At 41.2% G+C, this 24,353-nt stretch overlaps 2 protein-coding genes across 7 annotated transcripts; both read right to left on the bottom strand.

Moving 5' to 3' along the window:
- Positions 1-209: 209 nt before the first annotated feature.
- Positions 210-12,114, bottom strand: pip5kl1 (phosphatidylinositol-4-phosphate 5-kinase-like 1). 5 transcript variants are annotated; one of them, XM_041058679.1, is made up of 9 exons: positions 11,902-12,114; positions 9,456-9,506; positions 9,168-9,322; positions 4,788-4,912; positions 2,583-2,617; positions 2,425-2,480; positions 2,195-2,307; positions 1,785-1,947; positions 210-764 (listed from the first exon to the last, which is right to left on the bottom strand). In XM_041058679.1, the coding sequence occupies exons 1-9, from the start codon at positions 12,112-12,114 to the stop codon at positions 320-322; spliced, it is 1,356 nt and encodes a 451-aa protein (XP_040914613.1). In that variant the 3' UTR covers positions 210-319. The 5 variants fall into 5 exon arrangements, with proteins under 5 accessions (XP_040914613.1, XP_040914614.1, XP_040914615.1 ...); XM_041058680.1 differs by lacking the exons at positions 9,456-9,506; positions 11,902-12,114 and adding an exon at positions 8,228-8,438 and having other exon boundaries at positions 4,788-8,108; positions 9,168-9,294; XM_041058681.1 differs by lacking the exons at positions 9,168-9,322; positions 9,456-9,506; positions 11,902-12,114 and adding exons at positions 7,206-8,108; positions 8,228-8,594.
- Positions 12,015-22,222, bottom strand: dpm2 (dolichyl-phosphate mannosyltransferase subunit 2, regulatory). 2 transcript variants are annotated; one of them, XM_041058688.1, is made up of 4 exons: positions 22,168-22,222; positions 20,809-20,898; positions 19,770-19,872; positions 12,015-12,140 (listed from the first exon to the last, which is right to left on the bottom strand). In XM_041058688.1, the coding sequence occupies exons 1-4, from the start codon at positions 22,168-22,170 to the stop codon at positions 12,121-12,123; spliced, it is 216 nt and encodes a 71-aa protein (XP_040914622.1). In that variant the 5' UTR covers positions 22,171-22,222; the 3' UTR covers positions 12,015-12,120. The 2 variants fall into 2 exon arrangements, with proteins under 2 accessions (XP_040914622.1, XP_040914621.1); XM_041058687.1 differs by lacking the exon at positions 12,015-12,140 and adding an exon at positions 19,539-19,672.
- Between the last annotated feature and the right edge of the window lie 2,131 nt (positions 22,223-24,353).

Here is a 24,353-nt window from a genome sequence, read left to right as displayed (position 1 = left end):
CCGCTCTGTGCACTCTCAGACCACTGGGCACTCACAGTGGCTTTCTTGCTTTATTAACATCCCTGCTACAGTATGTGTGCTACAAAGTTTGGCAGAATTTGCAGATGGGAAAAGTTTTAGAGCATGCTGCAGTCTCCAAATGGAAAATTGGAGCGAATGGAAACTAGGTGGAGAAGAATCACAAATTTGACCACAGAGATCGGGCATGGAACAGATGTAGGAACATTTCTTTCACCCGTGTGTATGCGTTTTGGTTGACCATTTGTTTGGTTGGGACACCCTCCGCGAGAGTCGGTGATCTCCACCACTCATCCAAGGTCTACTTGGTATGGTCCTGTACCCACTGACATAACCTGAGGCAGTAAGTCTGCGGACTGACGGTGGAGAAGGACCGGCCTGGATGCCTCAGCCTCTTCCACAAATGCTCCAGCCTCTTCTTAAAACCGTAAACTGTGAAAATGTCAATGATGCCGATGAAGTAGCGCTGCTCAGGCCCGTCGATGATATGTAGAGGATTCTTTAAGTTTGGTAACAAACGTCGGTTTTGGGCCCTCAAATCAGCAAGCTCAGTTGCATCACTGCTTGGCCCAGCATGCTTTGGGAACATTTGAACAGTGCTAGCACTTGATGCATGTCCTGTTTGTGGTTGCTTCAAACACCCGCCGTCCATTTCAGACAAAAGTAGGATGGAATCATCTTCTGGAACTTCCCCAGGGACAGCAGTTACGCTTGTGTGGACAGGGCTGGAGCCTGGATTCACAGACCTAAAATCACATGAAAGAGAACAGGTGTGAATCACAACTATTTGGCCGGTCTCACAATTTATCTGAGTTGTGAAATGTTCTGAATCGTCTAGACAGGGAGATGATGCATCTCACCACACAACTTTGTAGCCCAACATTTCAGTATAGTTTAAAAAACAGTTACATGAATTCTTGAATGTAGGTAAAATTATTTTATGACATAGATTATTTCTTACGACATAACTTCTAATGTGTGACGCAAACCTTCTGAATCAGGGAAAGGGACTAGGTGATCTCATCTGATTGCAACAACTCAGATGCAGAATTTCCAAGCACGTTTTCAAATAATTGTGTTTCATCTTAATTCCCACAAGCACTGAAACACACCATTATGTTCTCTTAGAATTATGACAACGCAAAGGTGTTTTCACCATTGGAAAAAAAAATTATTGTGAGCATTGGCTTTATTGTGCTTTACTCTATTGTGCAAGAATAAGAATGCTAGCATAGCAGCTCAGTGAGGCTACACTTAGGTACAGCAGTGTTTCAAGCTAAATGCTAATGTCTGCATGCTAACATGCTAACAGATTGATGTAAATCAGGTAATGGGATGATTGTCAGATTGTCAAATGATTGTATACCTACAGTAAAACAACTCTTTTTATGTCTGAAGGGTTAAAACTTACATTTGTCCAGTACTTTGGTTTATAAATGATTGGATGCACCAGAATTTTCTTCAATTAAACCAAAACAGAACTGAAGTAATTGTTTTTCCACTCAGCTTCAATCTCTAAACCACAAACCAAGCCAGAAATCTTGATGTGGTCATGGCCTCAGACAGCCACATTAAAACAAGGATGCCTACTATCACTCTGAGACTGACACCAGTATGAACTGGCAAACAGGAACAGATCACAGCTCTGTAACTGCACTGTAAACGAAAAAGGCAACTGAAAACAGCGTCAGAGACCATAAAACGTTAAGAAACCCAGTCATGAATGCCAGCAAAGGGGCATCGGTTAAGGTGTTAAAGACACTGACTTTTTGGTTCTCATGATGAGAGTAGCAAAGGAAAGACTCTGGTGACGCTCATCGTGGTGTAAGGGCTGATGGGCCAGTAGGAGACTGTAGTCCAACACATTGAGCCTCCGCAGGAAGTGTGTGTCGATCTCCACCTGCCGCAGGAGCCAGGGACGCTGCTGGTCTGCACGCATACACATGTATGTAACATTACAACTACTAACATTTACACACATCCCTGGCATTGAATTTAGTGACATTTATTTAAACTAGTTAGTTCATGATAGAGGAATGCATTTTGGCAGAGTTGTAGAATCAACATTCTGACTGGCCTGGGGAGGGGGCGGGTAATAATGCTGCCATTGTGTATTACTATTACACAATGGCATTTGACTCTCAGCACATATGAATATCACCTTCTGTTTCCTTACCCAGATTGATGTACTGGCCTTCAAAGTTGAGATCCTTGAGAACCACAATAATCTGGCTTCCCTCTGGTGCAGGGTCTGTCCAACGACTGACCTCACAGCCCTTAATGTCGTACCTGGCAACACAAAATGCACATTAAAAACCAAATAAAGAAGCTTTTTTTTAAATTACTACTACTACTACTGCTACTGCTACTCATGGTATGTATTTCTGGCAAGCAAACCAAACTTACCTGGCATTGATTCGATCATCTGGATAAAACACACTTTGCATGACGATGAAGTATTTCTGCAAAGGATGAAAAGTGAAAAAGAAAATGTGCTTTATAATCCTTGGTAACACTGTGAAACTATAGTATCACACAGAACAGTGACAGAATCTCATCTTTACCTTCCGCCTGTGTGGGATTTTGATCCTGTGAACACCTTGAAAAAAGAAAGAAAAAACTCAGCCCAGTTCAGTGTCAGCATGTCGGCAGACAGTAACATAAGCATTCATTCTCTGTGGATTTGTCACTTCAAGTGAATCCTGAACTAACCAATCAATCTAATCATTTGATTGAATCTTAATACAGAAATACTGATCAGTGCAGCTTTAATTCAAAGTGAACTTAAAGTAGGAAATATTTTATTTAAAAAGAAACTTGAAACTGCAAAGTCTTTTGTGGCCTTGGTCTGAAAAGCAGTGGTAGTAGTAACTTTCCTAAGGGGCCACAGCAGCAGCAATAGATTTGCTATATTACTATATTTGCTATAAGAAGTATATTTATATTTATAAACAATTTTCTAACTTGAGTATTTCCATGTGTGTTTTTCTTTATTTAAACAGCTGATGTTTCAGCCCTCATGCCTTCTTCAAGGTCAACAATAGTTCAGCGAAGGCCCTGTTATGCAATAACACGTTTGATAATGATTAGACAATCACAAACAATCATGATCAGTCCCTAAGGGGGCTGTTTTTCGGAATCCTTTGGTTTGTTTTTTGAACTCTTTATGGACATTTGGAGCTTCTGGACTCTTGTTTAGTTTCGTTAGTTCTGTTAGTAGTTCCAGCTGTTTCTTTAGTCATGTTTTAGATGTTTGAGTTTTGGTTGCGTATTTTCTGTTTTATTTTGAAGTGGCAGCCCTTGTGTATCTTGTCTTAGTCTACTTCCTGTCTTTATCTAGTTTCCCTCCATTTGTGATTGTCTGCTCTGCCCTAATTGGTGTCACCTGTTGCCCATTGCCTCCTGTATCTATGTCTTGTTGTTTCCCTGTATCCTTGTCAGTTCATCTTTGTCCATACCTGAGTTTGCCAGTGTCTCTACCTATGTTGGTTCCTGTACCTGTGTCTTGCGTGTTCCCCTTTTTCTCTCGTTTATGGATGATTTTTAGTTGTTTAAGTTTTGTTCTCTGGCCCTGGACTCTTCCAGTGATTTTGAGTTGATTAAAAGACTTTTAGCTTACACATCGCCTGTCTTGGGGTTTTTGCATTTGGGTCCTCTCTTTCCTCACGTTCCTGGCTGCCCAGTCGTGACACATGAGGCGTGTAGGTGGGTCGGTGGGTGGGTTTGTGTGTGTGTGTAGGTGGGTGGGTGGGTGTGTGTGTGTAGGTGGGTGTGTATGTGTAGGTGGGTGGGTGGGTGTGTGTGTGCACGCGCGGCGGAAAAAGAATCCAGTCAACAGAAATGGGAAACAAACACAGTGACTCAGAGTGAGTCACACAACACTATAGTGCTCCCGCACAGGAAAGAAGATGAGGAGAGCAGAGATGGTGGAAAGAGGGCAGTGGGATCAAAAGAAGGAAGGAAAAAGGTAAATCTGGCTCATGTTAACGGGTAGTGCCTATTTAAGGATCACGAATCTAGGCTTCCGTCAGTGACAGATTGATTGGGACTGCAGACCAGAGACCGACAGCGACATTAAGGTGAACGCTTGGAACCAACGTTCACCAGCTGCAGAGTAACGGCGGCATGTACCCCTTCATATAATCACATTGTCAAGAAGGAAGGATGGCCGAGGAACAGCCTTTTTTTTTTAAAAAAAAAGCGCCTAGCGACAAATCTAGTGACTTTTTGAACAAACTGAGAAGGGAGAAAGAATCCCAGCACTGCCACTGTCTTTAACCTTGACTTTTGGAGGCAGCTGTGGCACAGGAAGTAAAGAGTGCGACTTTGGACTTTGGACCGGCCTGAGATCAGCAATTTGATGTGCCAACACATACTCGTGGTGTTTTCTGTTCCGCCCATGCTTGCATCAGCATTATATAATTATGCATATGTAAGTCTGAATGAAAAGCCCAAGTGTCTGCAAGTTAAATTTACCAGCACAGCCTGGGCACTGGGCAATTAATCTAAAAATCTATGAATGTTTTAATACATGGTTTTTGTGGCTGAACCAACCTAAACCAAGGTAAACTAAAGGGTAAACTTGCACGCAGAACCGCTGCTGTACTACCCGGCTGTGATAGCATCAGTGCATGGTCAGATAGCATCAGTGTGTGGTGATAGCATCAGTGTGTGGTTAGTTAGTCCCAGTGTGCTCACTCTCATCCCTGTTTTGATGTCTTGGTCAAATACAGTTCTTTATTTGTGAGTGTTTGTGTATTTGTGTGTACCTAGGAACTTGACCAGCAACGAATGGGGGTATTTCCTCAGATGTTCCATGTAGATCTTCAGGTTGGACAGAAGGAATTTGATTTCCCTTTTGTTCTGGGTCTTCAAAAAGAAGCGTTTATCATTTCTAGAAGTTCAAAAGCACAGAGTCAGTAGACACCCAGTTAATAACAGAACATCCCCAAACTCTAACTACCTTCCTAAGAAAAAAGATGTTGCACATGTTGACCAAGGTGATTAGTAAGAAAACTTTGATTTGAGCTGATAAATCACTGTGGGATTTGCTTGTTGGCTTGCTAATATTAGAGAAGCACACTTGCTTCTCTAGCTAACTATAGCAAGTTACCAGTCAAAGATTAAAAAAAAGGATTATCTACAATGCACCATGCACAAACGTCCACAAAATGCCATCTCCGTTGTAAAGATTCAAGGAAGCGAGGACTCGCACAAAGCAGTGTGTACATCATAGTGTATAGAGTATAAAGTTGCGGGAGGCTGAAGTCGTGACGTCATGCCTGGTCTAGCCTCTGTTCCACTATCTTCTGTGACTCCATACAATCTCTCATTCTGCATTTCCTTCATGTGTTTTTCTGAAGAAGTTAAAAAAAAGTATGTTCCCTAGGTTTACATCCACTACAGCAGTCAGTCTGTATTTCATTTTAACAAACTGAAACCTTAGTAATTTTAATGACCTTTACTTTGTGAGCACAGAAAAAAAAAAGGTTTCGGGACACCAAGGAGGCCTGAACAAGTTTGCCACATCGCCACTGCAGCCAAGTGCTTGCTCATGGGAGAATGTTGGGTCTGTGTAAATAATATTACAAAGAGAAAAGGTCTACTGACAAGATCAACTGTCCTATCTGCCCTGAAACTCTGTGCTCGGCACCACAGCCATGTACTTCCCCTGCATTCCTGTTGTCTCTGGTAACCACATGAAGTATCACTATCCCAAAAGGCAAAGAAATCTGGCTGATCTCCTCACGTATCTCCCTTCCTGATGCGTTGTAGCTTGTCAGTCTGCAGCTGGCAAAGCTGATTTCATTCTTGTCTATGCCAACCAGCTACCTCTTGACGTACTGGCTCTTGAAACTTGAATTAAACCAGAAAACACTCCTACCCCAGCTGCACCGCACTTTCTCTCATACTTCCCGTCTGTCTAAGTGAGAAGGTGAGACTGGCTCCCTAATATAGATTCATTCAACTGGTGCCTCTAAACAAATGCACCTCTTTCAAGTACCACACTGTTATGGATGTTATTTACTGTCCACCAGGACAAATTGGTGAATAAGCTAGACAGTAAGTCTCCCTCCCCAGTGAGTCTCCCTCCCTTGTCTTCCATTTCCTAACGTGGATGTCCACTATTTATCCTACCTGATATGAATCCACTTAGCTTATCTGAGCTCTGTAGAACTTCCTGCTCCTGATGTGCTCATTTGACTTAAAATACGTTTGCAGCCATCCCACTCACAAAGCCAGGAAAGACCTCAGACCTTCAGGCCTCATTCTCATCCAAATTACTTTCTGCCCATTTCTATCTGCCCAGACCTCAGACACCTGCCAGTGCCATCAGGTCTTCCCCCTTCATCCTGCACAAGAAGCCTCCACTACCTGGACCTCCCCAGCCGAGCAGCTAGCCCACAGAACGCAGACTTGAGTAGTCGAGGTTGCCAACCCAAGGGAAGGTGGCACTAAAGCAAGAACAATCTGTGTGTGCCACCCATGGACAAATGCAGTAATAGCAGGAACAGACACACACACACCAGACACTGCTGAAACAGACCATAGTGCAGCAGAAAAAGAAATACAAATGATAACAAAAAAACCATTCCACCTGTTAGCTTTAAACTGTTAGCAGCAATAAAAGAAAGTGAGTTTTTGGCAGATTCAGGCACAACATATTCAGTGTTAAAAGCAAGTGAGGGACCAAATGGTCAAAAAAAAAAAAAAAAAGCACTGATGCGACAACTGCAGGAGGAAAGGTGACAAAAGAAAGATTTACTCCTCCTTTCCCACATTCTGAAACCAGATGATCAACGCTCTGTTTTCAAAATGCTAATAGACTTTGCCAAACAACAGGTTCCGAGAAAGGGAACTGTTTTTATGCACATTGAAGATTTATACTCCGCAGCTTCTGTCAAACACACACCAGAGCCTTATGAAGAATGAGAGCAACATTGATTGAGGAAAGGAAATGAGTCACGGCTATAACAAGAGTACATCTGTTTTGGGGAAATAGGTTTATGTGCGCTGTTTGTTTAGGTTTGTCTGGCACAGACAACTGACAATGACTTTAAATAATTTCTTGGCTGAGCCACACGTGTCCATCCAGCAAAGCCGGAGGCACAAGAGGAGAAGGATGTGGGTTTATGTGTGACGCACACGACTGTATAAATGCCAGAGTAGGAATGATGTTTTCTCACCCAATTCATACTTTTGGAACACTGTGGAAAATGAGAGGGTTTGTTTGTTTCCGCAGAAAGCGGCTGTGTGTAGATGTGAGGCACATCCCAGAGCACAGGACCCAATCTTACAGTGGTGGGGTGGGGGGGGTGCATTCTGCATGTGAGGGAAACAAAATTGTCTGATGATTGTTGACATGTTTTCTGAGTGGAGTGGGTTGAAGCAACAACAGCAAGAGCTGATGCTGCAGACTGTGGACTGCAAGTAACCTGGGTCCACGCTGATCGCTGTAAGACAGCAGCAGGGGACCCCAGAGAATCCTGAGGACGATGGGGGCACAGAGGGCTCAGTCAAGGCCGATACAGAGACAAAGAGAAACTTCTACTGGTGGTTTAAAAACCCCACTGGTTGACTCCAACTAGAATGGGCACTAAGCAGCAGCGTTATCCCAACAGGTGGTTCACTAAACCGTGGGAGCAACAACCATGAACCCATGAATCATGGGAGTGATAATGCCACTCCTGTTTGTCCTGTCTTGTTATATTGTACCTGTATTGCAAATGTATAATTTGCAGTTACCACAACCATTATTGGCCTTTGAGAAGAAGAGGAGGATTCTGACTGGACAAGCCTCAAAATGTACTGAGAGAACAAAAACAGAGTTTTGCATTATTGCCCTAAAGTACCAACAAAGATTGGACTTTAAGAGACACAAATAACATTTGATATTATTTTGTGATTAAATTGAGTGATGTCATGTTATGTTATGTCATGTCATCATCTGATGCTTATCTGGATCCAGGCCCAGGTCGCAGGGGCGAATGCCGCCCAGTCCACAATGCACCGAAGTTCTATGGCACCTCCCACAGGTGGTGAGCCCATGGGAGGTGATGCTGCCCCGAGTGGGGTTCAAACTCACGACCCTGAGAGATTGAGAAATTGACTGTTTACACAATGAATTAAAGGGTCAGGGTGAATCAAAATCTTATCTTAATTGTAGGATTGTAGATTCAAGAAGGAATTAATGTGTTTTAGTAGTTACTTGCGTAGGATGACGTCAGTTGATCAGTCACCATCAGTGCTGGCCAAGGTCAGACTCTGATGGGTCATGGGAGGACTGTGTGCTTGTGTAACTCGTGTCGGCATCTCACTCTGTCTCGAGACACTGACGTCCATGTGAATGCGTAACTCGACTGCAATAAACACTCTGGCTATAGAGATATCGTGTCTCGGAGTCCGGGACCTGTAAACACCTGACCAGAGAGCTGACTTTCAGCAAGCATGTCCACAACATGTCAATGGAATTTTGAATGAAGTTGACGAAAGTAGATGTGACCACAGATGATAGTATTTCCATCAGTGAAACTACAATGGTGAATCTGTAGCGCTTATCAAAACTCGCCGTCCTGCATGTCTTTGTTTCATCTTCCCAAAAAACCAACTTGGAGAAAAGACTGAGCCGAATTCTCAGCTCTCCACAAAGTAAGAAAAAGACGACACATTAAAAAAAAACCTACATGAGGGATTACGAAATGCATGACCCACCAGCAATAATCATTAGCATCTGATTATACCTTTTCCTGGTTCCACTGGTAGCTGAGAGGAAAGGTTACAGTTGTTGTGTTTTGGCAAACTTACAAAGCAATAAGCCACAACTCGATTCTCCATCAGCAAGTGATAGATAGCAGCTTTTGAAATGATTCATAATTATAAAGTCCGGCTTGCCAGGATCTACCATGTTTTGCGCAAGTCCTCGTTTCTCCAAAACCCAGAGAGTCACAGCAGCTATATTTATGGGAAATACACCAGGCTGATATAAACCTGAATCATCATGTAAGGGAAAAGGTTAAGTTAATTGGTTAAGTTTAGAGTTGTGGTTAAAATTCTATAAAACTGTAAATCTGGAGTTTGGGGTTAGACGTGTAGGATTTGCAATGAAAACAGCTGAACATATATGAGAGAGTTAATATGTGGTGACTCACGTCAGGAAGAAGTCGGCTTTGCTCTTGGAGTTGCTGATGAACTGGAGGTAGCAGTTTTCAGAGCAGAGCGACTGCTGATACTCCTGCTCTGTCATTCCCAAAGAGCTGCGTAGGCTGGCAAACACGGGGCCTGCAAAGGTCTCCATTGTAAAATCCTACACACACACACACACACACACACACACACACACACACATACATACACATGCAGCTAAATACGCAGGCAGAAGCATCAGAAGCATTCAGAACAATAAATTTAGTTACAGAGACACAGACAGATGCACCTACCTTATGAATCTGAGTGACCTCTAATCTGAAATCATCATCTGACACTTCATTCTAGAGTCAAAGGAAGAGGAAAAATGTCACTGAGAATAAAATAATTATCTAATCTATCTATATATCTATATATCTACATATATACACACTGCTTATGCTACATATATACGTGTTACATTAAAAGCTGATTTCAAATACAGAATAAAGGGTCTGACATTATCCATTATTACTGTTCTAATCATGCAATGTGTCATAACTGATAGCAAAAACATTGAATTGATCGTATGGTATTTTATAATTCTTTAATGAATGTAAGAAGAGAAGGGGTAAAGAATTTCTCTGTATTTTCAATGCAAAGAGGAGTGTGTGTTGTGTTTTTGAGACACTGCGTATGAAAGACAACAGACGGGACAGTCATGCAATCATCCTGCTGAGTCAGCAGAGTGTGTGTGTGTGTGTGACTGGGATTAGGGTGAAGCAGCAGCAGCACACAGCCTGTGCCTGTTGAACGGCCCCTGTGACTGTTCATTCAGCAGCCACAGGGGGGGGACACTGCATTCCACTCTCCGGATTAAGGCCTCGTTCAGGAGAGGGTTTCCATTCAGATATGGTGTTTGCACAGCTTCACAGGAAGGAGGAAAACATCTGCCACGGCGAACAGCTGACAGCTCCTTTTAGACGTATTTGAGAGGTTGTGTGTTTGAGACCTTAGTTGCCTGGAGGTCACAAAAATCTTTTACATTTCCACTTGGATGTAAAACCATTGATTAGAATGTTTTCTGGCCATAATAAATGTTTTTCAATCCATTTTTTTTTAACTGTTATTGGTTTATCACCTTTAAAATTACAGTGCTGCTTCCCGCCACACTCCACACAGAGGCCTGTGGTTATAGGTCAGCCACCATGTGAAATGTCTGTCACAGCAGAGCCAAACAGCGCACAAATTTGTTGTGTCCTCAACACAGAGGCAAGCTCAGCAACAAAGCCTGGCCTTGTTTTGACTGCTGCCGAGTGCTATTATAGTTCCACCGCATTGTTAGCTGTAAGTACAGCGATAGGACAAGTATTACACAAAAGTCTTGGCCTCTGTGTGGCAGTTTCACTGTTTGGAGTGAGCCAGTGAACAGCAGTTGAACAGCAGTGTTGTTTGTCAGACAGGAGCAGCTCGTGTGGAGCCCACACTGTCAAAAGACCTGTGAGTCGACCTTGACTCACAGGCTCCACAACAGAGTGACCTTTTACATTCAATGACTTGTACTTTCTGATACATTGACACGCAACATTCTCTCAAATGGCCAAAAGCTGACCGTGTTCTTTCCCAGTAATGAAAGCAACACGGTTCATCCCAGTGTAAATCAATCAAATTGATCTGTTAATGAATGAGATGGGTTTGTATAGACCAGGGGTTTTCAAAGTCTGACACTGTGGGCCCCACAGAGGCCCACAGCGTTGTTTGAATTTTTTGTTTTTTTTGTTTGAATGTTGTTTGAAAGTTTTCAATACAGGGCAAATATCTGTACATGGATGGATAGAGGAGAGAAATATTCTCAGCCTCATTAATGTTAAAAAAAAAAAAAAAAAAACATTACTGACACTGCCACATGAAAAAAGGGTCATATTAATGGCTTTTGTAACTTGTACTATTATTGTCTTATTTTTATTGGTGAATAATCATACTCTAATAATTCAGCATACACCTTGAACAAGGTCCAGGTTGTAGCCCCCTGACTAGTCCTTGCAACATTATTCTTTTTGTTTACATCCCCTAAATAAATGGGAACTGTAGTTCCAGGAAATAGATTGCAGTGTACTCATAGATGTACAGACAACTATGACTGGATCACTGTGATACTGAAGAAGAAGTTGTGCATTTGCAAAGACAGATGATGAAATGTTGTGTGATTCACACTGTACCTAAAAATATGTGTTGTGTCTGAGTGATCAGATTTGACAGGGAAATATTCATTTTGACGCAAATACAATCAGGCCCTGAGGGTTTTAGAGAGTTTCAGCTTGATGCGTCACAGCCGCTGCTATGGCTCTGACTGCCAACTGTGTCAATAAGTGGGACAGACAACTATGATGCCCAGTATGCACTTGCCCTGTCGCAGTGTCTTTGCCTCCCACTTCTACCTCTATACTCCCTGGGAAGGCACGGCTTACAGTTTGAAAAACTCTGCCGCAGACTGTCTGTGTTACAAACCAGCCAACTGCCCTGGGGCCCCAGACAGGGGGCCCCCGGTCAAAACACCTGCATCTATTGTTTTCTTTATGAGCATTGGTGGCGTCTTGACACATACCATCATGTCAGCTCTTCAGAAAAGCAGCAGTTTCATCAAATTCACATTCAGATGTCACAACACTCGCACAGCTTTGTCCTGTGAGTGTCCCGTCTGGAGCTGGACAGCACTTTGCCACTTAACACACGCGTGTGTTTGTGCTGATGGGTACTCACTGTAGGCGCGTTGTCGATGGTGTTTTGGATGGCCGCTGCCAATCCCTCCTTCATCATGCAGGTCAGACTGTAGAACTCATGCTGCTGATCGATCTCAAACAAGCCGAGAAGTTTCCACTGCTGCCTCAAACCTCCCCACCTCCTCCTCTTCACTGTGCCGGAGCGCTGATGGTGACCAGACGTCATCCTCAGGCCACCTCTGGCTGCTGACATCTCCAGCTATACTGAAACACAAATACCTATGAGAGAGTAGGAGGTTTTTTTTTTAGAGATCCAGCAAAAAGAAATCAAAGTGTAAGTAGGGGGGTCAGAGAGACCGGTGACAAACAGACAAAAGACAGCTAACTAACAGCTGAGTCTTTAACAGGGTAACTATGGAAACCAACACAAAGGGATAATTGCTTCATCAGCTGTGTTCTGATTAGTGGTATAAAGCTGGTTCCTCAACCATTTTCATTAAAACACATTTTGAATGTTCAACAATGTCTACATTTATTTCAAAAAGTGGACATAAAGACAGCAGCAAGTATACAAATTAAAAAGTACAGCTGTAGTAGCAGACAGTAAAGGAACATGAAGCATGAAAGCAGTGGACAACAACGGCGAGAATGCTAAACACTTCACTACAGATTTCTCACTGTGGAAGCTGCTAAACGTATCCTCTAACGCACATTGTTTGTGTATCCTTTGAAACTGCATCAGTGAACCACGATGTTGCTCCGAGTGACATGTTCCCTCATCACCATGAACTTACACACTGTAGTTTATTCTGACTCAGTCCCACACACACACACACACACACACACACACACCGTCCTGCTGCCAGAATTATTCACTTAGAGCTCCAAAATATGGATTAATCCGCCTCTGAAAATCAGGGTAATTCTGCTCTTTGTGAATAACACGGGAGCACTTCCTGTTACATCAAGTCAGGTCTGAGTTAGTATATCAGATTTAATTTGCTTCCTCTTAAACTGATAATTCCATTTATTTGTCATTTCTGTTAGTCATTCCTGGTATAATTTAGCTACAGAGCTCATATCTGATTTAAAACTCAACCTCCCAGTCTGTAGTCCCAGTCCCACTTGTTCAGTCGCCACTGCAATTACATCACTGCATTAACCCCTATTGTAAGGTAGCCAGCGAAGCTATTGGGCAGTTCCATAGCAACGACCATGATGCAAAGCTCCTTTCACCTTTTGAGCTCTTCTCTCTGTTACTAGCAACGCTCGCAGCTTCACTTTGCATTTCACCATGAGAAACAAAAGCTTTGCTGTCTGATCACAGCCTTGTGAGACCCTGTTTGATGATCCGCTTGAGTTCTTAGGCTGCTGGGGTTATAACACATCACATCTTTAACACAGCAGTTCAGACAGTCAGAGGGTGTTGCATTACAGTGTTTATTTCTTGAACAAACAAAAGCGTAATTTAAAAAGAAAAGGCCTGGAGAAAACTCGGTTAAAAGCATTCTGCTGTGGATTCTGTGCTGTGTTATTAAAGAGGAATTTAGATAAATTGACTGATGCTCAGTGTGTTTGTTAAAAATGATTTAGTCATTAGGTGCACAATTTCACTATATTAATGCACTGATGTGTTTATTTTAAAGCTATACTAATAAATACTTTCATGATGGATGAAAGGGTCATCCGCAGTAATGAACCCAACTTACCCCCCGTCTTTCAGCTGTTTCACTCGATGAACCAAGTGAAGCTTTTGGCAGTAAAAAGGTTCGATATTAAGGTGTGTCTCAGGATTCAGTGGAAAAACCAGAACAGAACTAAAAGGAAAGTTAACTGGCTTCATCACAGTCAGTTGTCTTCTAGATAGATAGATAGATAGATACTTTATTCATCCCAGAGGAAAATTCACATTCTATAAACTTGAGAAATCTTAATCTTATCTTCTATAAGATTACGATTTTGGGGTTCTGATCAAAACACAAAGTAAAGGGACCTTACCATTTATCATAAAAGCAAGTGATCCAATGATGAGTTCCAAAGACGATATGGGAAGCATTTAAAAGCCAAGCTACCTCCACAACCCACAAGCTAAGAAGACTTTTCGTTTCATCTAACACAGTCACCTAGGCAGTTTCCTATGTCTGTGAGCATTTATGCCCTTAATCTACTTGAGTGCAAACCGTCTGAACTGTAGGAGGCATCATACAACCAGAAAGAAACAATTCTGTACATATCTAAAGTGGTTAAAGTTGATGTAAGCTTCTATACAACTAAACTGCAACAGTAAGGGAACTGTATAGAGACATATTTTCTAGGAGAAATGGTTGCTCACACAACCATGAGTCCAGTGCATAGACCCAGCTGAAAAAGTCCAAGTCACAGTCACAAATGGTTATGTTGCGAAATTTGTCACATGGATGTCATCTCGTCACATTTTGATTCTGTAGCAAGGAATTATCTGTGTGCGCTGACAGGAAAATCAATGAGATCTGAGGTAACTGCTTACAAAAGTCCATGAAGAGATGGGGGGATGACACAACTTCATGTGTCAGCATAATCACAACATTTCAACTTGAGCAGAACATTCATGTTTATATCCAGCTAAAGAATGGATTAACTATTCTGAAGTTGTTTTCAATCCAGTGGTTCTCAGAATTTGATATAACTCCTTATAGTTTTTGATATATATCCATTTCTGTGTCATACTATATTTAGTTGTCAGTCATGTGAGGTTACTCATTTTATGATCTTACACAAAAACACTAGAGGAAATACAGATTGCTATGATCACATGTATGAACTTCAGACTTAGACTCAAGTCAGAATTATTTATAAAAAAAAAAAAAAAAGATTTTCCAATGGAAAAAACTACCACGATTTTCCATGTATTTCTATGGGGTTTATGGGTATGGCTGTATGATGATTAACTAGTGACTTCTGTTCCTTTCTGAGTTATCTCAACCACTAACAAACCCACAGAGTTTAATAAAACCCACAGCCAGACATGTGTTTATGAACATCTTTGGAGACCGAGACTGAGTGGGAACCACACTCATGGTTCTTCTTCGACAACAACATGATTGTTAACCTACTTGACCAGAGCAACCTATTTACATTGTACAAGGAAGTACAACTGCTCAGTCTCTCCCAGTGAAATGAGAGCCTTGGCTGTGGTCAACCTCACTAATAAAAACTCTGGGGAAAAAAAGAAAAACAGTTCAATCTGAATTATATGTAACTGGATGAGTGCTTAGTCCCCAGTTTGCATGTAAGCCTAGGAGAAGTGCTGATAATGCGAAGTGATTTATTTTGAAATCTGGACACAAACACCCAGAAGAAACAAGCACTTATACAAAAGATAAGCTTTTGTTGCCTTTCTTGTCAGCCACATGAACAATGCACCCACATGAAACATCAACTCATCAGATGGATGATCAGTTTATCAGTTTCTCATAATGGGAACTCAGACAGTGGTTTGTAAACATTCAAGCACCCAAATCACTTTGTACATCCTCACTGCAGGGCCATGTCCTTTCTCCTTTATTTTTTTATCTTGTACAAAGATGACATCCTCGTAAATATAAAAATCCTCACATCGTGGAATCTGCTGATGGCAATCAGTGTTGTCATGTCTCTTCTCAGTCCGTCAGATCAGTCACCTACAAAGTTTTTTTTTAAATGGATCCAAAACTAAAGAGGTTAGAATCTGAACACACAGACAGTCTTTCCAACTGTCGTTCCTGATATAAATGTTGAAACCATCCACACCCACAGATACTTGGGAGCTGTGTTTGATTACAGCTTGAGATTCAGTGAAAACACAGATGTGACTGTGCATCTTTGGTGCCAAGTGGTTTACTTCCCTTTGACAAAAGGACAAGAACAGAAAGCAAGCTGTTGTTAACCTCAGCTATAAAATTATTGCCACAACATACATACTGAACAAATCCTCAGAAAGGCATATAAAATAATCACCGACTGCACACATGATATCCTCTATGAACACACAATCTAATGCTATGGGGAATGAATTTCAAATTGCCTGCATGTAAAGCAAATAGATAGAAGTTCAATCCAGAAGCCATTACACTTGTGTGGGGTGGACCAGCTACAAACTAGCTGCTGTTACAAATCCTTGTACATCTCTGATATTTGGTATTTTTCTTTTATTTTCGCATTTTTACAAGTACAATAACATGCTGTCAACACCAACCATCCCATTCCATGCGCCACACAGGTCGAACCAGTGATGCTGACTATGCAGCTTGTTGACAACGAGCATAGAGGCTGTCTTTTCAAGTCCTGGATCAGAAGTATGGGTCGAGCCCCTAACCTCATTTTTACCCACCGCTGTAACTTGGAGGGGGGGGGGGTAGTTTAAACATTTTTATCCATCACCAACAATAAATTCAACTTTTCCATTTAAGTGAGAGAGAGTGTCCTGCTGTTTCACAGTGTGACAGGAATCACTCAATCAATCAAAAGACAAGATAACAGACAGTTTCAGCTTTAAACAGGAGTCTGGTGAACTGCCTCCTATCAGATAATCAAAATTCATATTTAGTATTTAAGCTTTGTCAGGTCTGTCGCTCCAGTTGCAGAGAAACAGGATTTAGAAAAGGATGCATTTCTCTGCAGTTCAGTGCTGAAGCTTTATCTGTGGCAAAAAAAAAAAAAAAAAAAAACTCAACGAAACGTATATGTAAATACAGAGAGGGGGGGGGGTTATTATTCAAGCTCTGAGAGGAACCGGTAAAGATGTAAATCCTGGCTGTCATCAGATTAAAGCGCTTTACTTGCCTTGGTGTGGCTTTTGGACGCAGAGCAGAGCAGGTCCGTGCGCAGCCTCCTGGTTCGGTCTGTCAGTATCTGGTCTGTGCGTGCATGCGTGCGTGCGCGCGCGTGTGTGTGTGTGCGTGTGTGTGTGTGTGTTTGTGTCACATGTCAGCCTGCAGACTGACGGAGCCTGCGGAGCCTGGCTCTCCCTGCGGTCACACCCACACACACTCTGCCTCGGACCGAAAGACGCAGCGCCAGCGCCTCTGACAAGTTGAGCCGCGCCACGCAAACACAAACATCTCCTCTCGTTGGGAAACACTGTTGAATTTGTATCGCGTTTTATGTCTTTGAGATGACGGAAGCAGTCTGTGAGAAAACCCTGCTGACTCATGGTGTCATCTGATGAGTGGCAATGGACCAACACTCCATTGACTGCAGACTTTAGGCCTGCTCCTCTGTCTGAGTTTCAAAAGTGCTGCAGCTAATTAGAAAAGAAGGAGGAAAGATTCAGAGACGCCAAGATGATTGAATAAGAGGCTCCCCCAAAGACGCCAGAGTCCACTCACACAATGTCCACCCTCTGCACACACTGTCAGTACCACAACCAATCCCATCTGCGTGGTTCTAACTTGACTTTTCCATTTTTTTTTTTAGATAAACGTGGCAACAGAATAACAAAGCATCAGAGCCAACGCAGGCTTAGAAACCTTGGGATGACAAGATCGCACACTAATCAGGGCACTCATTGCCTAGCATCCACGCAGCAGTCACGCTTGTGTTGTTTCAATGATCTATTTCCAAAGTGAACTCATGAAACAAAAGGCTGTCATTGCACAAATAAAGGTTTATGTAAACCAATCTGTGAAGTCTGACAGCTGAAGAATCCCATAATGAATCATTTCATCTTCACCACATGCTGATCCAGAACAAATAAGTGAAGCAATGTCAATCCAAATATAAATGTAATTTCCTCTTTTTGAAGTGTATTGTGATTTTTTTTTTCCCTGACAATTGTCTCTACTTCCAGAAACAAAACAGCAAACAACACTGATCATCGGCTGCAGATGTGTTCCAGGTTCAGGCTCACTGATCGAATCATCGGAATAAAGTCGTGTGGTGACAATCAGATGATCTGAACTGAAATCCAGTTTAGTAGATTTCACTGGATGCAAGATCGTCAACTGAAACAAACAGAAAACAAACATCGACCAAAAAAACGACCTCTCGCTTCGCATGAACCTGTGGACGAGACCCTCCTGTTCTTACACTCCTGAGCTCGTTGAGAGAGGAAAGCAAACAAGGAGACAACAAACAACGTCATCCTGTCCCCTTGTTTGGACTAGAGGAGACAGATAACAGGATGTGAGCGTGACCTTTTCCAGCAGCAAATAAAGGAGACGAGTGAGAAGGCAAAGGTGAACCAACGGGTTTGACAATCTTCGAAACCGATCTGTTCATTTCTAAAGATTGTTCACTCTGTCACTCATTTGGTGCTCCTCATCTCACAGGCTCTCAGCAGATAACAGCAGGTGGAGGATGAGATGTCATTCATCACCTTCATGTTCCATCTTTAAAATGCAACAAACTTTTTATTTTATTTTTATTGGATGCACTTTGTGTGATGCATCCAGTGATGGTTGAACTATTCCACTCATGGTGACACTGTACAGGTATTGCCAAAGGTAAACTTTAATGGGATGCTTTCTTCTTTGGAAACCATTCCAATTCCATGAAATAAAAACACAAGCACAATTTTTTAGATTCATGGGTATCTTCCTCAGAACTTTTTACTTTGTCTGTGGTTTTAGACCCCCCCATAAAGAAGGATCATTTTTTTATAGCAGCGAGGTGGGAAATTCAACGCTTGTCACCGCTGTTAGACCCACTGCATCTACCGCACCGCAAATGTGAGGATAAATAAAACATTTGTATTGAATAAACACGTTTCCCAGCATCAACATTTTATTTGTACACACCAGAAGCTCCATCTCCAGCTGCAGACAAAATGTTGGTTCGCATTCAAAAAACGATTTACAACACATCTGCCACAAGTTCAAACGCTACAAAAAATGGACTCCTATACAATATGTCACAGTATTTACAGAGTTTAAGACCCACGCTGTTTACAATATAGTCGGAAATGGCCCAAATATATATAAAAGGGTTGTATTATATTAGAGGACATCTGTGTATCCACGATATAAGATACTGGTGGAACACCAGCTCCTACAGAGCGTGATGCATTATGGGTTCTTTGTAGTTTCCTCGAGTCAGTTTATAATGTCACCGCTGATATGAAGCTGAACAATCTGTCCAGCAGCCAGACACTGTTGCAGTCACAGGGAGTCATGATAAGGAGCCAAACAAGAGGACAGAGTGCAACTGATTGATGCACTCTGTCCTCTCTGTCGACTGACAAATAGGGTTTTCATGGGAATCCAGCGGTGGATGGGCCATCCAGGTTTGGCGTCTTAAGTAAAAACACAGAAGGGGGATTCCTGTAAAAGAATCCCTTGCAAATCCGTGTCGTCTCAGGTTCTCCTTCTGTCGCAGCTGGTCTCAGATCTGCTGGATTCCCATGAAAAGCCTATTCGTCAGTTTCTTCATGTCAGCCCTCAAGTCATTCTCTCGAAATCTGATTTGTAGAAGAATGAGACGGTCTCAGTGAAAACTGGTCCCACTGTGTATGTTGTTTTCAGACTCTCAGTGTCTTCACTCATACTGCCACTTGGGGGCACCAAAATCCAGAAGCTGATTTCTATTCATCAACCACAACCACAGTCTAAACTAAATCTCAGGAAGCTCACTCTTTCTAACACAAATAACTTTGTCAGCATCAATGTCATTTATTGTTCAGGAGCCATTTTTAGAGAATGGTGGTAGGGTTGTTGTTTCGTGGGGAAGAGAGGGGGGGGGCAACAGAGATCCAGGTTATTTTCAAGTATTTTACAGCAGTCGCTCTCTAACACCCTGACATTAGTCCACTTTCTTTGGCTTGCGATTCTTCCACATGACGACCGCAGTGAAGGCCCCTGTGGAGAGGACGAGTACGGACACATTCTCACACTTATGTTGAGTCTGTAGATTGAGTGAGAACACTGTGTTTAAGGTAGAGATAGGTCTACTCACCTATACAGAGGAGCAGGATCACCGCTGCGATGCCGGGCAGGATGACTGAGTACTCCCGAGGAAGAAAATACTTGTGCAGTACGTGATCACTGGCGACGAAAGGCTGGAGAAAGGACCAAACAGCCCAACACAGATTTCATTTTAAAACATTATCTCATACGTGCTCTTGAAAGACTGAGTTCCTTCCAGCGTTAATACTAACAATCATATACTGTGGCACAGCAGGAGTATACTGTACAGGTGGTGACCTTTCAAATAAGAACATCATTACAGTTTTAACAGAACAAGTGTTTGTTCATGCGACTTTTCCAAAGTACATTCAACAGATTCTCTTAACTGTGGTAAAATTGCCTGTTTCAACCTGATGAATGACGAGGAAACGATCAGGAAATTAGCGTGTTAGCACGCTGCCTTTGTAGGCTATACAGCTGCAGATGTGTCGTCAGAGCGGCAGAGAGAAAGGTGGAACGGTTTAAGGTTAGACACCAAAAAAACGTATCTCTACAGCAAAGTGAATCATGACTAACATAAGAAGTGAGTAACACCATGTGAGTCAGAGACACTAAACCGCAGAACATTAAAGCAAACAGTGGGTGATGTTAGACTGTGAGTCAAAGTGAGAGACTTTTCATCATTATTGAACTGTAGAAGGTCAGCAGTAATGATGTAGCTATGATGATGATGATGATCATAATGTTTCTTTAGCTTGTTTTAGTTTATTTTGGTTGAATTACAGAGTCATATTTAAACTATGTGCATGAGAAAATTCTCAAATGCTTTGAATTCTTGGAAAACACGTGTAAGTGGTTTTTGGACGAGGGCCTGTAATTTGTGCAATAGGACAAGAAAGGAATGATGCAAACTAACCCTAACCCCGTTGGTTGTTTTATATATTGTGCTGTGTAGACAAAGCAGAAAGGTCTCGGAAGACAAAGTTTGAGGTTTGAAAGAAGCACCTGCACGTGATCTGAATTCAGACCAGATTGACTCTGGTTCTGCAGCTGGAACTGAGATTTTAGGGACACAGACAAGGACATACCAGGATGATGACCCAGACTGAGTAGTATGTAAACAGCAAGAGGCTGAAGACAACAAGACTCATGCCAGCTGCTTGATCCACTCCTGTAGCCTGAAAACAAAGAAACACAAAGGAATGTGTTTTTTTTTTTTTTTTTAATTATTATTATTATTTACATATATGGTTCAAAAGAATACACCACTGATAAACTGTAGTATTACACTCCCACTGAGTTGGGGCACAGTAATTTGATGAAAAATCAAAGCAGCAGATAACAAGATATCCTGACATTTAGTATGAGCCAAGATTCAAAATCATTTCCTGTAATGCAGCTATTTGACCTTTGACCAGCCAAACCGCTGCAACAATGGAAGATATTAACCACTATATCCAGTTTCTCTGACAACAAAATAACAAGTGTGTTCCATTACAAGGAAGAAAAAATCTTTTCAAGTGGGAAATTTTACCAGAATTCTGTTGTCTACATATTTTTGGACCACACCTTTTTCTCTGTTTCTGTGCTTTCTCTTATTACTATTAGTATTATGTTTATTTTTTGTTTGTTTTGTTTTGTTTTTTACTCAGAAAACACTCGAATGTTTGAAATCTCATGTCATCTTGTCATTGTTTTTTGTTCATATGTTCACATTAGTAAAGTTCTACAGGACAAAATTAATTAAAGTCAGTTTTTAGATAATTGTTTAATATGATATGAAATCACAAAGGAATCTCTGGCTCCACCTCAGTGCTGTGCACCCTCCTCTCAGGAGACTGGCAGGTTTCACAGAGAAAGACGCTTTGACAGGCGCCTCACAGTTCAGTCCTCACATGTCAGGGTCCGCTTAGCATCGACAGCCATGCCAAACTCCATTCAAATTTTCTCAAGTTAAAAACTAACTGGCGTATTTACAAATATAGTCACGTCGCACAACATCAAATGCCCTTGGTTTACTAATTAAGCAGTGTTCCCTTGTAAATTCGGCATAGAAAACTTGTATAAGCTTTAAAAGTTATTCCAATAAAAGCTATCAGTTATGAATGACTAATGCAGGAGCATCTGTGGGATAAACGGATCTGAAGTTTAAAGGGTTTGGTTATATTTACGGCTTTTGTATATTTGTAAAGCAGTATTAAACTGGCCGTAAGCTAAAACAGAGACAGAAAAGCTGGTCATAATAGATTTAACGCCAAGTACCTAGCTCTAAGCTAACATTAATGCCTCTAATATGTTTCTAATAACCCTGAGAATTAGCAACATGTGTTTGCCGACGTCAACTTCTATATCGGGTGAAAGTTATTTTCGTTTTCGGAGTTAGCGGTAGCTGAGAATAACTGCCTTTAACCTCACTTGTTAAAGTTTTCTCCGTTTATCTCTCTTACCATTTCTGAAATGTTGTTGCTGTCTGCTGACGTCTCCCTGTTGCTCTTCTTCCTGGTTTTTAATGCGGCTCATCAGATCCATCATTGAGTCTCTGCTGCCCCCTGCTGGCTTACCTGAAAACTCTCAGCCACACGTGTGTACAGAGACACTGCAACTTCATGTGTAAGATACCTTTTACCTTACAGTAAAAGCAGCAGCGCCACGCCGTAAATATACTGCACTACAAAGGAAACTCAGGGCATTACTCACTTCATAAATTAAATAGGATGTTACCTATAAGATGAATGTTTATTGAATGATTTTTTTTTTTACTGTCATAATTTGTCAGCCAAGTCAAATGTGACCCGAATGTTTAAAGTCAGTACATGTATTTTATTGCACTTCTTAAAAAACAACCACCATGTAAAAATAGCCCTTAAATGAAAACAGTAAAAAGAATGTTATTTCTAAATATCATCACAACACAAAGAAGCCCACATTTTTCACAGTATAGTTGATCATGCGCTAATACTGCCTCTACATTGCTTTTATATATTTATTTGCTTAGATATCATCATCAATTATTATTGTTAATGTTCTTTACTTGAATTACATGAATTTTGACATGAAGGTTCTTTTTTTTTTAAGGTTTCCTAAATCAAATGCCTGTCTTCTAGAGCAGGGGAGGAATTAGGAAGATAGTGATTGCTTTGTTTGTTTGTTTGTTTGTCAAACTAGATTTATTTCATTTTTACTGTGAGTGTAGTGCACAAAAGTAGAACAGTCACCTTAGATATGTATGAGCTGTCACGTTTAATAAATCCATTATATATAATATCAATGTTTATATGATTGTTTTCAGTCTTAAGATTTCATAAGGCGCATTGATGTGTGGTGCATCAGCTCCATGTGTATATGACAAAATAAATAAATCCACATAAAATATAGAATGATGATGATTCCAGGCTTTAACGTTTTATTTGGTGTGCATGTTTATCTTATCATATCAAATCATATTTCATAGCTCCTCAACACTGCTGTTGTTTACATACCGACATTAATAAAACAGATCGTCTTGATTCTCGATGTGACTTTCACATGAATTTCCCAACATTTTCACACAAGGAGAGAAAACGCTGTTATTTCCGCTGCTATAGTATGTAAAGAAAAATCATAAAATCAGATTTTTCATTCCCTTTTGGAGAAAACAAAAATGATCCAATAATTTAGACAGAACGTGACAGCACAGTGTTTATTGAACATATTTATGCTGTGTTTTATATGCATATATTTATCATTATTCTCCAAAATTGATGAGTATAGGTCCACTTCCCTTTGTCAATATATGAAATTAATAAGTTACAAAAGCTAGAAATCTTTACCATTATTTTTTATGAAAATTATATCAGTACCACAACTACAAATGCAATATAATCCCGACGTAATTATGCAACGATTTGGTTAAATTTCAAATAATCAAGAAAATAGAATCCCATTCACCACATGCATAACAAAATAAAAAAGCATTTAGTTGTATATAATAATGTAATAATATCACAGGCAACACGTGGTCAAGTGCAAAGGAAAGAATGAGCATTTCTAGAACAAATCACAGTTTCAGGCAATTCACCAACACAACAGCTCCCTTTACTGGACCTGGTCTTCTCTAATGACCACAGCCTCCACTGTAAATAATAACTGTCCTGTCCTTTCAGTCCCGTCTCACCATCAGATATTAGCTTAAATGTACAGTTCTGTACAAATCTGCAGACCAGCCCGCTGGTCTGAAAATCAAAAAGGAAAACAGATGGGAGGGTTATATGTGCAACCAAGGTTCTCTGAGTGGAACCCCATATGTTCCATATGTACAGAGATTGACCCCATGTACATAGATACTGTAGAGCACTATGGTCATGAAGTGATAAATATGGACAGCTACTGGAAAAGACTGAGAGAATAGCACGTTTGTTTACAGGGATGAGTGGGGTGCGAGGGGAAAATCTTTTTATAGGCACTGTACTGTACATACATTCCTGGTTTGTGTGTTCTAATGTGGGCAGCAACACAAAACTCTGCTGTCTCCTGTGTTCATGAGTAGTTGCCTACAATTAATCTTTGTACAGTATTAATGCAGCATTTACCCAGTATAAGCCAGAGATTAATGGACCATAGTGAAGTTTAAAAAAAAAAAAACAAGCTTTCCAGA

The sequence above is a fragment of the Toxotes jaculatrix genome, chromosome 16 (genome assembly GCF_017976425.1).
Source record: "Toxotes jaculatrix isolate fToxJac2 chromosome 16, fToxJac2.pri, whole genome shotgun sequence".
Lineage (NCBI taxonomy): Eukaryota > Metazoa > Chordata > Actinopteri > Toxotidae > Toxotes > Toxotes jaculatrix.
This window is presented reverse-complemented; position numbering and strand designations above follow the sequence as displayed.

What these genes read in the sequence shown, in the direction of transcription:
- pip5kl1 (XM_041058679.1), bottom strand. Translation starts at nt 12,114, where the DNA reads ATGTCAGCAGCCAGAGGTGGCCTGAGGATGACGTCTGGTCACCATCAG. An exon ending in AGGTCACTCAGATTCATAAG is followed by an intron (nt 9,323 to 9,455) that starts GTAGGTGCATCT and finishes GTGTGTGTGTAG; the next exon opens with GATTTTACAATGGAGACCTT. An exon ending in GATGATCGAATCAATGCCAG is followed by an intron (nt 2,308 to 2,424) that starts GTAAGTTTGGTT and finishes TTGTGTTGCCAG; the next exon opens with GTACGACATTAAGGGCTGTG.
- dpm2 (XM_041058687.1), bottom strand. An exon ending in CAGTCTGGGTCATCATCCTG is followed by an intron (nt 19,873 to 20,808) that starts GTATGTCCTTGT and finishes TCCTTTCTCCAG; the next exon opens with CCTTTCGTCGCCAGTGATCA. An exon ending in GATCCTGCTCCTCTGTATAG is followed by an intron (nt 19,673 to 19,769) that starts GTGAGTAGACCT and finishes TCCTCTCCACAG; the next exon opens with GGGCCTTCACTGCGGTCGTC.